Source organism: Hippopotamus amphibius, chromosome 6 (assembly GCF_030028045.1).
Source record: "Hippopotamus amphibius kiboko isolate mHipAmp2 chromosome 6, mHipAmp2.hap2, whole genome shotgun sequence".
In the NCBI taxonomy this organism is placed as follows: domain Eukaryota; kingdom Metazoa; phylum Chordata; class Mammalia; order Artiodactyla; family Hippopotamidae; genus Hippopotamus; species Hippopotamus amphibius.
Window position 1 is genome coordinate 50,662,255 of NC_080191.1, and position 12,822 is coordinate 50,675,076.

Genomic DNA, 12,822 nt, shown 5'->3' on the forward strand with positions numbered 1-12,822 from the left:
TCTGAGCATGTACAGGGTGAATATACATGCCTTGGATCCAGTGTTCCTTCCTCAGCAAATTAATCTCGCGTTGGCCTTCTTGTCTCTAGTTAAGGGTAGAATTCACCTCTGCTGCTGCCTTTTTGTTCCTAGCCATGTAAGAAATCAGTGCAGGGTACCCACGCCATAGCTCTAACCTCACTCAGAGTGCCGTGACAGCTCAGCATGCCCTGTGTTAAGTAGGAGGCTTCCTCTTTCTGTGTTAAGTTCATTTGAAGAATGCTGCAAAATATCAGGCCTCAAAATAGTACAGTGCTTTGAATGCACACATACAGATGTTTAATCCAAAGCATGTGCAAGCATATACACACACTCACATACACACACATGTGCACAAACACATGGTAATAAAGAGTTCTACTATCACTGAATTTTATACCCAGAACCAGGATTGTCCTCAGATAACACAGGCTTTGGTATAAATGTAGAACATCAGCCTAGACTTCTTCTACCTTTATGATGCGTTACAGATATCCATTGTTCCTTCCTTCAATCTAGCCTTGGCTGTGACTAACCCTGTCCATCAATTCTGCTATCTACATTTGGAACCTTAGTGGTTAGTGGGTGTCAAGTTCCCTGCACTCTTCCTTCTTTCTAAAGCTGGCTACTCTATATGTTTTTGAGAATCAAATAGATGCATTGAAATGTGGGGAGGCACACCTATTTTAGCTAATTTCCAAGTCCTAATTGCAGTTAATTGTCTTTGTTACACTGGAAAAAGTTCAGTCTGAGTACAAAAAGGAACAAGGGGTAAGTGTAGACAAAGAATCACCTTGACCACATTTGTGCTTGTCTCATATCCTCATCTAAGAATAACTTGAAACCACCAGGGGAAAATCCTGATATGGTGTTCAATTATTTCAGTAGGACTGAATCCCATGATTGAAGCGTCATCTAAGTAGGGTGTAACACCTGGCATCCTAGAAAGCACTAAAAAAAGTCCCATAGTCAACAGAAATATTGTCTCAGAGATGCTAAATTCCATATGTTCTTCCAATGCATTTTTGATGAGTGTGTTTTGATAAACTTGAGCAAAGTCAGTTTGCGGAGACTTGACCCCAGCAGTCCAAGTTAGCAGTCTAGGTTAACTACAGGCACAGAGCATGGGTGCTGCCTGAGAGAGTTCCTTGTGATAATTTGGAGCCTCCTCAAGGTCTGTTCTTATGGCGGGGCTTCCAAACTAGTATTACCAGCCAAGACTATATGCCTGCCCCAAGGGCCACTTGCTTAATTAGACTCTTAAGTTAGCTTTCTGTGGGTATTTCCGCTTAGAAAAAGGTGCACTTTCCACTTTTTAACTGCATGGGTGACATTTATGCCCAGAAGAATTGACCTTGCAGCAGTCTGGAAACTCAGATAAAACCTCAGGGAATCAGTTAGTTGTTTTTTGTGGCTGAGGGTTATAGAATCCAGAATATTGATTCTTAGTGACAGGTTTCCTTCCAAATAATTTTTATCTGTTGGATTTAGCCTACTCTATGGAATACTGAATGGAGCACCTATAGGAAAAAGTCATGCAAAAAAAAATTCTGCCTCTATATCAATATCATCCATGTGAAATAAATCATGACAACCTCACCATGTGATGAAATGTGTGGACGTTCTCTTTATAGATTATATGTATTCTCAAATCAAGGGCAAATTTCATTCCGCACACATAAACATTTATTAATATAGCATCAAATGCCACATCTGTCTGTGAGCCTGCTGAGTGGAATGTCACTCTTGGGTTACAACTGAGCAAGAAACAGAGCAATGTAGTACTTAAGAGTGAGAGCTCTAAAGTCAGCTGGGTGTCAGGCTGGTCACCACCACTGTCCAGCTGTGTTATCTTGGACAAGTCCTTGGGTTTTCCATTAGTAAGCTGGGCATAGTAATATCATCCATTTTATGTCATTGTGAGGTGAATAAATAATATATGTAAATCACCTGATTAAGTTCCTGTCACATAGCAAGCACTGAATCATGTTACCTCTTTTTACCTGACACTAGTCCAGGTTAGATGCTAATGTTTGTATATTTTTAAAAAATAAAGTTTGTATTTTAGAATAGTTTTAAATAAAAGTTGCAAAGATATATCAGAGAGTTCCCAAATACCCTGCACTCAATTTCCCCTATAGTTAGCATCTCATATTGCTATGCTACACTTGCTACAATTAAGAAGCCAACATAGGTACATTAATATTAACTGGACTCCATTTTTTTTTTCATATTTCATCAGTTTTCCTTTTCTATTCCGGATCCCATCCAGGTATCACATTACATTTATTTTTCATGCCTCTTTGGCTCCTCTCAGCTGTGATAATTTTCAGACTTCCCTTATTTTTGATGACCTTGGCAGTTTTCAGGAGTATTGGTCACGTATTTTATACAGTGTTGCTAAACTAGAGTTTGGCTAATGAATTTCTCATAGTCAGACTGAGATTATGGGTTTTGGGAGAAAGACCACAGAAGTGAAGTGTCTTTCTCAACACAAAGTATCAAGAGTATACCTTATCAATTTATCACTGACAATGTTAACATTTACCACCTGGCTAAGGTAACATTAACTAGGTTTCTGTTTCTATATCCTTTTTTTGTACTATACTCTTTGAAAGCAAATCACTACGTGTATCCCACATTTAAGGGGTGTAGAATTATGCTCCACTTTCTTGAGGGCAGAATATCTACATAAATTGTTTGGAATTCTTCTGTGCAGGAGATTTGTCACTTCCCCATTTATTATTTTTTAAATTTAATCCTTTATTTACATTAGTTTGGACACAAGAGTATTTATATTTTATACTTTTGTTTATAATCCAATTCTATATTATCGATTTTCTTGCTCAAATTGTCTCACCTTTGGCCATTGAGAGGTCTTCCATTTGACTCTATATGTTCCTTTGACATATTTTTATCGTTTTATTTTTTAAACCTTCCTTATTTTCTAGCACTTCAAGATGTTTCAGGCTCATCTTGTATACTTCCTGCCCCAGCCCTACAATTTGTTATTTCTCAAAAGCATCCTCATCCTCTTTACTAGAGAATGGTATTAGAATCCAAGATCTGGGCACTGGGTGTTGTTGCTTCAGTGGATAGAATTGGGAAGTGTGTGTATATATATATGTATATATATTGGTACATATATTTGTATATATATATATATATATATACCAATCCACATATAAACATGTGTATGATTATCTCTATATTAATTCATCAGTACATATATTAAGCTAAATTTAAATTTATACTGACATCTTTACCTCATTTCCAGTACCATATGATTTACTCTAGCTTTTCCCCTTTGCTTATCAGTAACCTTCTTCACTCCAACTCTGATAAACTTAGATTCTATCACCTGTCATCCATTTATTCATTTTGTTTTGTTTTGTTTTTTGTTTTTTTAGCCACGTGCTTGTAGGATCTTAGTTCCCCCACCAGAGATTGAACCTGGGCCCACAGCAGTGGAAGCTTGGAGTCCTAACCACTGGACCACCAGGGAATTTCCTATTCATTTATTTCTTCAAACTTAGTATATGTATACAGTTATTTCAGAATCATTTACCCATGCCCTATGATAAACAACTTTAATAACTAGAATATAGAGATTATATTCCACTTCTGAATATAATTTTAATAGATTTGGATCAGCCCTGTGACCTCTCAAGGAGTCATTCTTATAGAATCTATTTTTGGTATTCTTATTTCTGTAAATATGCCCTTCATAGCCTGAGCAGAGTGATTGACATATCCAAACAGATTTGCATAAAGTCTGAACCCTGTCTGTGTTTTAGCAATAGATCCCGTTCAGAGTTTTTTCCTGTATGTGCCTGACAACATTAATCTTAGGACCTACTCTTTTAATTTCTGTGACAGATATTGACTGAAGTCTCACTAGCCATGAGTTTTTATTAGGCTCTTAGGAATTCCAAATTTGATTCTTCCAAGAGATTCTGTTGGGAGATACAACATACAAGATAATATGTCATTCAAGAAATCCCAACCAACATTGGGATAGTGTCGTGGTCTACATGAGCTGTTTAGTCCGCATAAAATGTCAGTGTAGAATATCAACTAATAGTGCCCTGCAGAAATGAACCTGACATGAAAATGCAACAGTATATCTCATTTTTAGGTGATTTGGGTATGGTAATAAACCTTATGGCCTGTATTTAAACCTCAGAGCCTCTGCAGAACATGGAAGGCTTCTATTCCAACTTTCCATGTTATCACCTGGTATATGAATTCCAGGAGAAAGGCTGAAAGATAGGATATTCTTAATATGTCCCAAAGTAGACTTTTTTGTGTGCAGCATTTTGTCTAGTTATAAAGACTATAGTAATCAGAAGTCAATCATAAAAGTGGAATTACAATGCTAATGCCATATAACTTTAAAGGTTTTGTTTTTGTAATAAACAAGACTCTATACTGGTTACCAGAAGATGCTGTTAGACTCTAATAGGTGAGAGATAAGTAGAGTGTTCACAAATAGTTTTTGTATCTCTGCAAAATCCACTCTGACTTATTAGCTCAATCTAAACACTTCAGCATGAAACCAGAGATATTTCAAGGACAAACCACTGACAAGAACTCAAAATGGACCATAATAGCATTAAATCATGGAACTCCCTTATATTTGTAAAAGAAAGCATATTTCTTCTCACCCATAAATAAGTAGAAGTGGAGCTCTGAGCATACATAGATATGCAGAGTTTGAAAGAGGCCAAAATGAATAGATTTGGCAAGGATTCTGACCTAGCAGGTTGCTGAGAAGGGAGTTGTTTCCTGGTGAATTTTAACAACACCCTAACTTCCCACATTGGCTAAAACAGCCAGCTCTCTGTAATATACTCCATCTCTATGATTACCTGCCAAATGCTCATTGCAGACCTGTAGAGATTAGTTACTCCAGAGGGAGTGGTTTATAACTCCAGGACACTGTTTTGTGCCAGATCAATAAAAGCAAAGGCACACGACAAGCTGCTCTTATTTTCATTCTGTAGAGAAACAAAGAGCCCCACAGTTCAGCTGAGTGTTACTGACTAACCCTCAGCATCACTTAAACACACCAGGGATTGTCCTCATTTGTTTTTCACGTAACACTATAATTTTTTGAAATATGAATTAGCTAAAATGCAATTGTATTTTCAGGGACTTGAAGGCTTACCATACATGATCAGCAATTTGCAGGGAGCCTGCTGTTCATGTGTCATGGAACTGGGGGATTTCTCTCTTAAGCATAGATTGTGACGATGTATTGAGAAAAACGTCTGTACTGTTCACATATGTTAAAACCAGGTGGGCTCAAGCAATGGAAATTCAGCTGATAACAGTGATAATAACACACATTCAGGTAAATGATCCTTACTTTCTTCTTTTCCATCCTACATAGGAGTTAATTTACATGTTAATAAATTAAATAGAAAATAATGGGGGGGGGTCATATTTTTTTGTGATGTGAGCAGGGAAAATTTTTTAGGGAGAGGAAAATACAGAGTCAGAGGAAACAAAAAATTCAAAGATTCTAAACTCAACCATGAACAATGCTGGACTGTTGTGAATCTTACCACAAATTCTTCCTGGAAAAGCACAAGGAAAATTTAATAGCCTAGGCCTTCAAGAAAAATTGAGAGCACTTTAGTCCTTTGAGGTCATTACTTTAAAAATGACCTGATTAATTTTCCCTCAATTAATCTGATACTCAGGTCATTTAAAAGAACATGAATTTCATTTTCTTTGCTTGATATGTTAACAACATAAAATAATTACAGTTCTTTCTATTTCGATCTGAATGGAGATTGTATCAAATTATGTATTGAATATATAACGCTCTCAGATAAAAAGAGGCAGTGGAGAGCTACAAAAGCCAAGAAATCAGAAGAATGTTTTCTCCAAGGATAGTTATGTTTATTAATGTTTCCCAAAACATTTCCTTGTTATTATGAGATAAAAGAATGCTTGTTTCATTTCTCTTTGTTTTGAATTGAATGCTAAGGGTCTAGATTTGAAAAGGCAACATAACTAGACCTACATGCATAGTGGTAAGTTTGTACTAATTAAATAGAAAGAAGAGGCCTCAACAAAAGTACTCTAGTGGAGCCCGACCTTCTTTGAATTTATTTTCTATGTTTTTCCACTTTGGACATTCAAACTGGGACAATACTAAAAACTCAGAATTGATAAACATCAAACGGTTTCTCCTAACTGATGTCTCGTGTCTGTTATAGAACTGCTCTAGAAGTTGGGCACAGTTGCTATTGTATGCATAGTGCCAAGTGGCAGGGACCAGGTCCAGCTCTGGAGGCCACTGCCTCTGTCCTTGGTAGTTGTGTTACCTTGAATTCAGAACCCCTGGGATTTCAGTGGCACAGCCAATGTATTTCCTTCCCAAATTTGAATCCAGCTAAGGAGTAGACCCAGGAGTGAAACAGATGGAGATAAAATATGTTTTATGATTGATGTGATTGCATACATGGAAAGCTCAGGAGAATTTATTAAAAAATTAGAACTAATAAGTAAATTTGGCAAGCTTGCAGGATACAAGGCCGAAACACAAATATCAATAGCATCTCCCTTTACTGGCAACAAATACCATAAAATTTTTTCAAGTACACCAATTGTAGTAGTGCCATAAAAATCAAATACCTAGGCTCTGCACACTGAAAAATTACAAAACATTGCTGGTATAAATTAAGGAAGCTCTAAATACGTGGAAGCCTGTGGAAATGCTCTGTATCATGATCTGGGGAGTGGTTACGTGGGTATATACATATGTAAACATTTATTAACTTGTACAGTAAAGATTTCTGCACCATATGTGTTATACCTCAGTGCAGAAAATTTTAAAACTTAACAAAAAAACTGACAAATAAACAAAAACCAAACTGTATTAGGGACATGGATCATATATATGACCACAATAGACTTTTCAGTGCTAGATAGATTAACCTGTCTAGCCTCCAGGCACAGCTGGACAACTACAGCCCACATTTCTCAAAGGCTGGAGAATCAACCAGAATCTTTGAAAATTGTCAAGTGTTGGCCTCCAGATGAGAGAGAAAGGGGCTGAGTTGAGCATGCCCAGTTTCTTTTTCTCAATCCCACAAAAAAATGAATCACTCTTCTCTTCCCATTGGGTAAGACAAGAGGCCTGAGGTGGTACTCAGTAGGAATCTCTTCACAAAGAAATATTAATTCTTCACAAAGAAGCATAACTGAAGGGAAAGGGAAAGAAGGGCATTTCTCCCCAATTGTTATTCCACTTATCTGTGCTTTAATCTTCTCATTTGTAAAATGGTGATAATAAAACAAAAGTCATACAGTTTTGTAAGGATTAATGAAAGATAGCATATGTAAAGGACTTTGCTAAGTACCAACAAATGTGGAACTGGGGAAGCAAAGCACAGAAACTTTAAAGGGGAAAGACATCTTCAGAAAGATAATCTGATCCACTTGTGATATTTTTTTAAATTAGGAAACAGAGGCTCAAAAAGGTCTAGACCCTTGTCAAAGTCCCATGGCTTGTTGGACATGTATTGTTGATGTGTTATAGCAGAACTGCCTCTAGTGTTACTAACTGCAAGTTCATGTGCCCAATGCACAGTGAGGCCAAAAAAACTGAAACGTCAGAGTTTGGAACTGAGAAGGGTTTATTGCAGGGTCAAACAAGGAGAACAGGTGGCTCATGCGCAGAAAACCAGAACTCCCCAATGGTTTGGTGGGGAGAAGTTTTTATAGGCAAAATTTGGGGTAAGAGCTGCAGGGTGTATGGCTTTCTTCTGATTGGTTAGTGGTAGGGTAACAGGGTGCTTTCCAGGAATCTTGTGCTCAGCCTGAAGTTACAATCCTCCACCTGGGTGAGGGCCTTGGTTCTCGCAGAAGAACTGGAAGATATTGTTATGTATACCCCTTGAGGAGGAACCAGGACCCTGCTCCGTGGCGGCACTATTGTTTCTTGACTGCTCCTCCTTTGTTTCTGCTTTCCCTCTCTTCCCTGATAAGCAGCTGTTTGAATCTGCACTTTGAAACTCAGGGAAAGTCAAGGAGGTTGAATGCAGGCTATTTCCTCCAAACAAGAAACTGGGGGCATGGAAAGGATTTGTACCCAGAAGGGCCCTACAGGGTCCTGCTCCATTTTACTCGTCCCAGGTGTCGAAGTGCCTAGTCCAGAGCTCTTTCTGCTATACCACCCTTGAATAGCCATCGGAAGTGGCAGCACATAGAATTGCCAACCCTTCTCCCCACCACCTTGGATTTTCCTGCTTTCAGGAGGTACACTGTCTGTTTCCACCCCTGTGGAAGCTCTGTGTGCTGCCGCACTCAGGCAGCAATTTATAGCCCTTATTGTGCTTTTGCAATAAGAACAAGATTACTATTTAGAATCAAGGTAGCTATTTTCACAATCTACTGTGAAGTGGTTAGGCAGGTATTCTTTTGAAGGTAAATAAACACAGTCAACTACAATTATTTGATTCCATTTAGTATATTAGAAAAGGTAATGGTTTAATGATACCCTAGTGGCCTGTAACAGTTAATGCACCGCAGAAAATGAATCATAAAACCCCCTTCTCACTAATAACTCTGAGACTAGTGTTATTAAAAAGGCACTAAACACCAGGGAATCAGAGTGTTTCCACTTTCCCACCAAGTGACAATATTATTAGTTTGGATTCTCTACTTGCTGGTCCTGAAAACATAGGATCTTTGGGCAAAAGGAAAACCTGTAACATATTCTGTTTGATGATAAATTCTTGCAGAATTATCTGGGATTGTTGCTATGGCGAAGAAAATGGTCCTGTAAAGACCAGGTGATTTTCTAACTCTGTCACACCTTCCCAAATGCTAGTTCACCCTGAGCTGGGGTAGTGGCTGAAGAGAGACTTCTTACTGATGAGAAGTAGCAGCCCCTTCATATGCAGACTCAGTGGACTGGCAGGGTAGGGGAGTGCATGTGTCACTTCAGATTTACACAAACACACAAGCTGTTTGTATTTATTTGGAAAGGGGTTTGAGTTACAAATACTCCCTGAAAACATGTGCCTAGCCTCCTGGTTTCCTGTATGATAAATACTGAGAGGATGGGCTTCTTTGTCATAATTTGCAATTAATAGACTGGGTGTCAGTACATCTAGTCAGAGCAACAGCTGTGCACATTTGGAACAATCCCAGAAAGAAGTCCCCCAAAAGCTTGACAATAATACTGGTGCACAGCAGGATGCCCTGTCCTCAGTCACCAGAAAAGTGTCTCCTCTGTAGTCTTCTAAATCTGCACCCTCATTTCTGCCAAGTTACAGAAAGAATAAGTATCAAGGGGGCATTTTGATACCACTGCTCTTTCCTCACTTATACACAGTGAGATTAATGTCTATTTGGCAGGATTACCATGAGCTCATTATTTGAGTATTGAATATAATAAACACGAAAAATAATAGCCAGTATTACTATTAATGCATATATTTCCCATTAAAATTAGATAAGTGTAAAATTAGTTTAAATGAAGAATATTCCACTAATTGTTTATTGTATATTTGTAAATATATATATGTATACATGCATGTGTATATATTTACATGTGTTATTTTATATATTTTTCATATATATACATATGTATACATATATACACACATATCTTACTCATAACATCAGTAAACAGATACAGTAAGAAGTCGGCATTGCTCATGAAATATGTCACCATTTGACCAGTTTGCTTTAATTACACCTGTGTTTCTGGAATAATATATTACTTCATTCACAAAAGTAACCCAGTTTGGATAGTTATATGATAGCCCCAAACAAGGATAAAAAGGAAAACATTGATCTCAAATAAATGCAAGACCAGTTACAGTTCCAGAGCTGATGAATAAGGCATCTACTAGACAACACAGCTTAAGAAATTTGTACTGGGGACATCAACATAATTTTTTAAATACATAATACATCTTTAACAGCAGTTATCAAAACAAAAACAAAACATAAACTCAGTGGTCATAAGCTTTGTCCATAATAGAGAACTTTCCATTTGCTAAAGAACACATATTTTCTTATAGTTTGTTCCTGGGGTTGGCTTTAATAGCTGCCACTTCAAGGGGATGGTTTTAGTAGAACCCTTTAAGTAGCTGCTAGGACCCTTTAAGTAACTGCTGCATTGAAGGTTATTTTGCCATCCAAGTTTTGTGTACTTTTTTTTCTTCTTTAACTACCAGTAATTTCTCTTATTCTCTTATAATTTATCTTATCCCTAACAGCTTTAACATTTAGCTCCAGCACTTGGAGGTTTCAGGCAGCCTTTAAAGCCTCGTCTAAAACTTATCAGACAGATGGCATTAATTTATCTCTTTTATATCTTAATATAAAAAAGAAGGAAAACAAACTAACATTAAGACCCAGGGGTTCTGAGTGACAGACGTAAACTACCTTATTTCAGTGACTTTACAGGATGTTTGTTTTCTGCTTTACATAACTTTCTATACTTATTCTGTGCAGTTTGATTTTAAAATGCCCTTTCTGCCTCTCTTACTTCCATTTTCTCTTGGGAAGTGTTCTTTCAACTAGGAAAATATTACTTTAGCAAATCACACTTTTAACAATTGCCTACTAAGTAACACTGGAAGATGAGTTAAAATTGAATTTTCCCCCCAACCTGGCCCGAGTATTTTGTATCTCACTCTTAGGGTAGATGCACATGTATCTTTTTCGCATTTTCAACTGTACCTAAATAGATTAGTCTTAAATAGGACTCTTTAAAAATGCCTCATTTCATCTCAAGCTCAACATCAAAGTCAAAACTCATTACCATTTCTTCTAAACACTTCAAGCTCTCTAAGTTCCTAAAATACTCTGTTATTCTCCAGCCCAGTCACCTTAGGGTTCAGTGACCTATTTAGGCTGTCACCTGTGACATAGGTGGAAATGATTGCAGAGGTTTTGGAATTCACAGGTAAAACTAAAGGTTTAAATTACATGGGTAGTATGACTCTGTCATCAAAAAACATTTTACCTGAGTTTCTAATAGTTAGCAAATCTTATTCAAATATTTCTGTACCGCCAATCATATGTAAGAAGAAATTCATACTACCTAGTTCTTTTTACTCTAGATTTTTGTGGCCCTAGAGATGATAAAAATAATGGAATCATCAAAAGAAAATATTGAGGTTTAGGTAATGCACAAAGTGATTTACGATGGACTGTGGATTGTCACAAAGGATATAAAAAATGCTTTTCCAGGACTATGATATATGGAGACTTTTAATATGTCTCTGTGAACCCAGAGGAAATAAGAGTTATTTTCATTGCTCCTTAAGGATTTCCTTGCAATATGTGAAAGTTCTTTATTTTCACCTCTATGGGCTTTGTTTTGTATGTTATAAAGCCATTATTGAATTCAGAAAATACAACTGAATAAACTATTCGCAGATAGAATACACTAGAACTAGTCACAGATACAAAGCTTGAACAGATAGGTTTGCCTTTCTCTTTTTCTGAAAGCCCTGAAAAAGCATTTGAGAATTAAATATGCAGGTTTAGACTTCATTACTACAACCTTGGTAGTAATCTGTTTTTATGTTACAGGCAACGAAAGCTTAGAAGAAAACTATGTCCAGGACAGTAAGATGGGGTTTGTCATCAATGCCATCTATGCCATGGCGCATGGGCTACAGAACATGCACCACGCCCTCTGCCCCGACCATGTAGGCCTCTGCGATGCCATGAAGCCCATCGATGGCAGCAAACTCCTGGACTTCCTCATCAAGTCCACGTTCATCGGTGTATCTGGAGAGGAGGTGTGGTTTGATGAGAAAGGGGATGCTCCTGGAAGGTAAAGCAGTCTTTTCCATAATAGATCCGAATAACACTGGGATCCTCTCTGAGACAGACAGATGGACGCTCTGGGTCCCTTTGGTTCCATGGTTTCTGGGTGCCACAAATATAGATACAACTAGATAGCTAAAAAGACAGGGCTAATGTTAGATGGAAATTACATTATATAACATTGAAAAACTTATTGGTAAACACCCATAATCCTGCATCCTGCCAGTGCTACCCACCCCCTCTCACACTCCCAGCTATCATCCCCGGTCTTCCCTCAGAATGCCTGGGACCTCCCTGCAAGCCCAAGAAATTAAGGAGATTACATCTGACCAGCAGGACCCTCCTTGGCACTTCAACATCCAGGTCAGCATCCTTCTGACTGATTGGTCCCAATGCCATACTGGCTGTGGAATATTTTAATATTACACCTATTTAAAGAGCTTAATATATGATGAGAACCAAGTCCTACATATGTATCCCTTTTTCTCAGGCTAACTTTATGTTTCTGCTAACATGTTTCTTGGAACAAGAAAGAAAAGAATTTTCAGTCTGGTATTGAGTCTCTATGGCTTCAAAAGAATTAATCAAGAAACAAAGGAAAATTAAATCTAACTAACTGTATATATTTTTCCCAAGTCATTTTATATACAGTCTTTTCTGCAACACTTGCTTTTGTAACGCCAGTTTACTCATATGTAATTGGTATGTAGAGAATGATATTAGTACAAAGAGCAGCTGTGTTCATTCACAGGAATTTTCTTAGGCAAGGGATGATCAGAATAGTGGGATAAAAATTAAAATCTGCAACAGGAAAGAAAAAAGGCCCTCAGTCTGGCTGCTGCAGAGTATGCCCACAATCTTTTCTTTTTTTTTTTTTTTTTTCTCATAAGCCCTGTTATATTTCAGTATATAAGTTTGCAGGATGAGAGATTTTAGAAAAGCATATGTTGCGATAAAATGGAACATCAAAGCATTTAATCCTCATCGCTATAG

The 12,822-nt window shown here is 37.5% G+C and overlaps 1 protein-coding gene across 2 annotated transcripts in view; it reads left to right on the top strand.

Moving 5' to 3' along the window:
• The window catches only part of GRM1 (glutamate metabotropic receptor 1), a 401,573-nt gene that overhangs the window by 322,127 nt on the left and 66,624 nt on the right, over positions 1–12,822 (top strand). For both annotated transcript variants that reach the window (XM_057740283.1, XM_057740284.1), the window contains exon 4: positions 11,590–11,836. In XM_057740283.1, the coding sequence (XP_057596266.1) occupies positions 11,590–11,836 (247 nt within the window). The remainder of the gene's footprint in view (positions 1–11,589; positions 11,837–12,822) is intronic.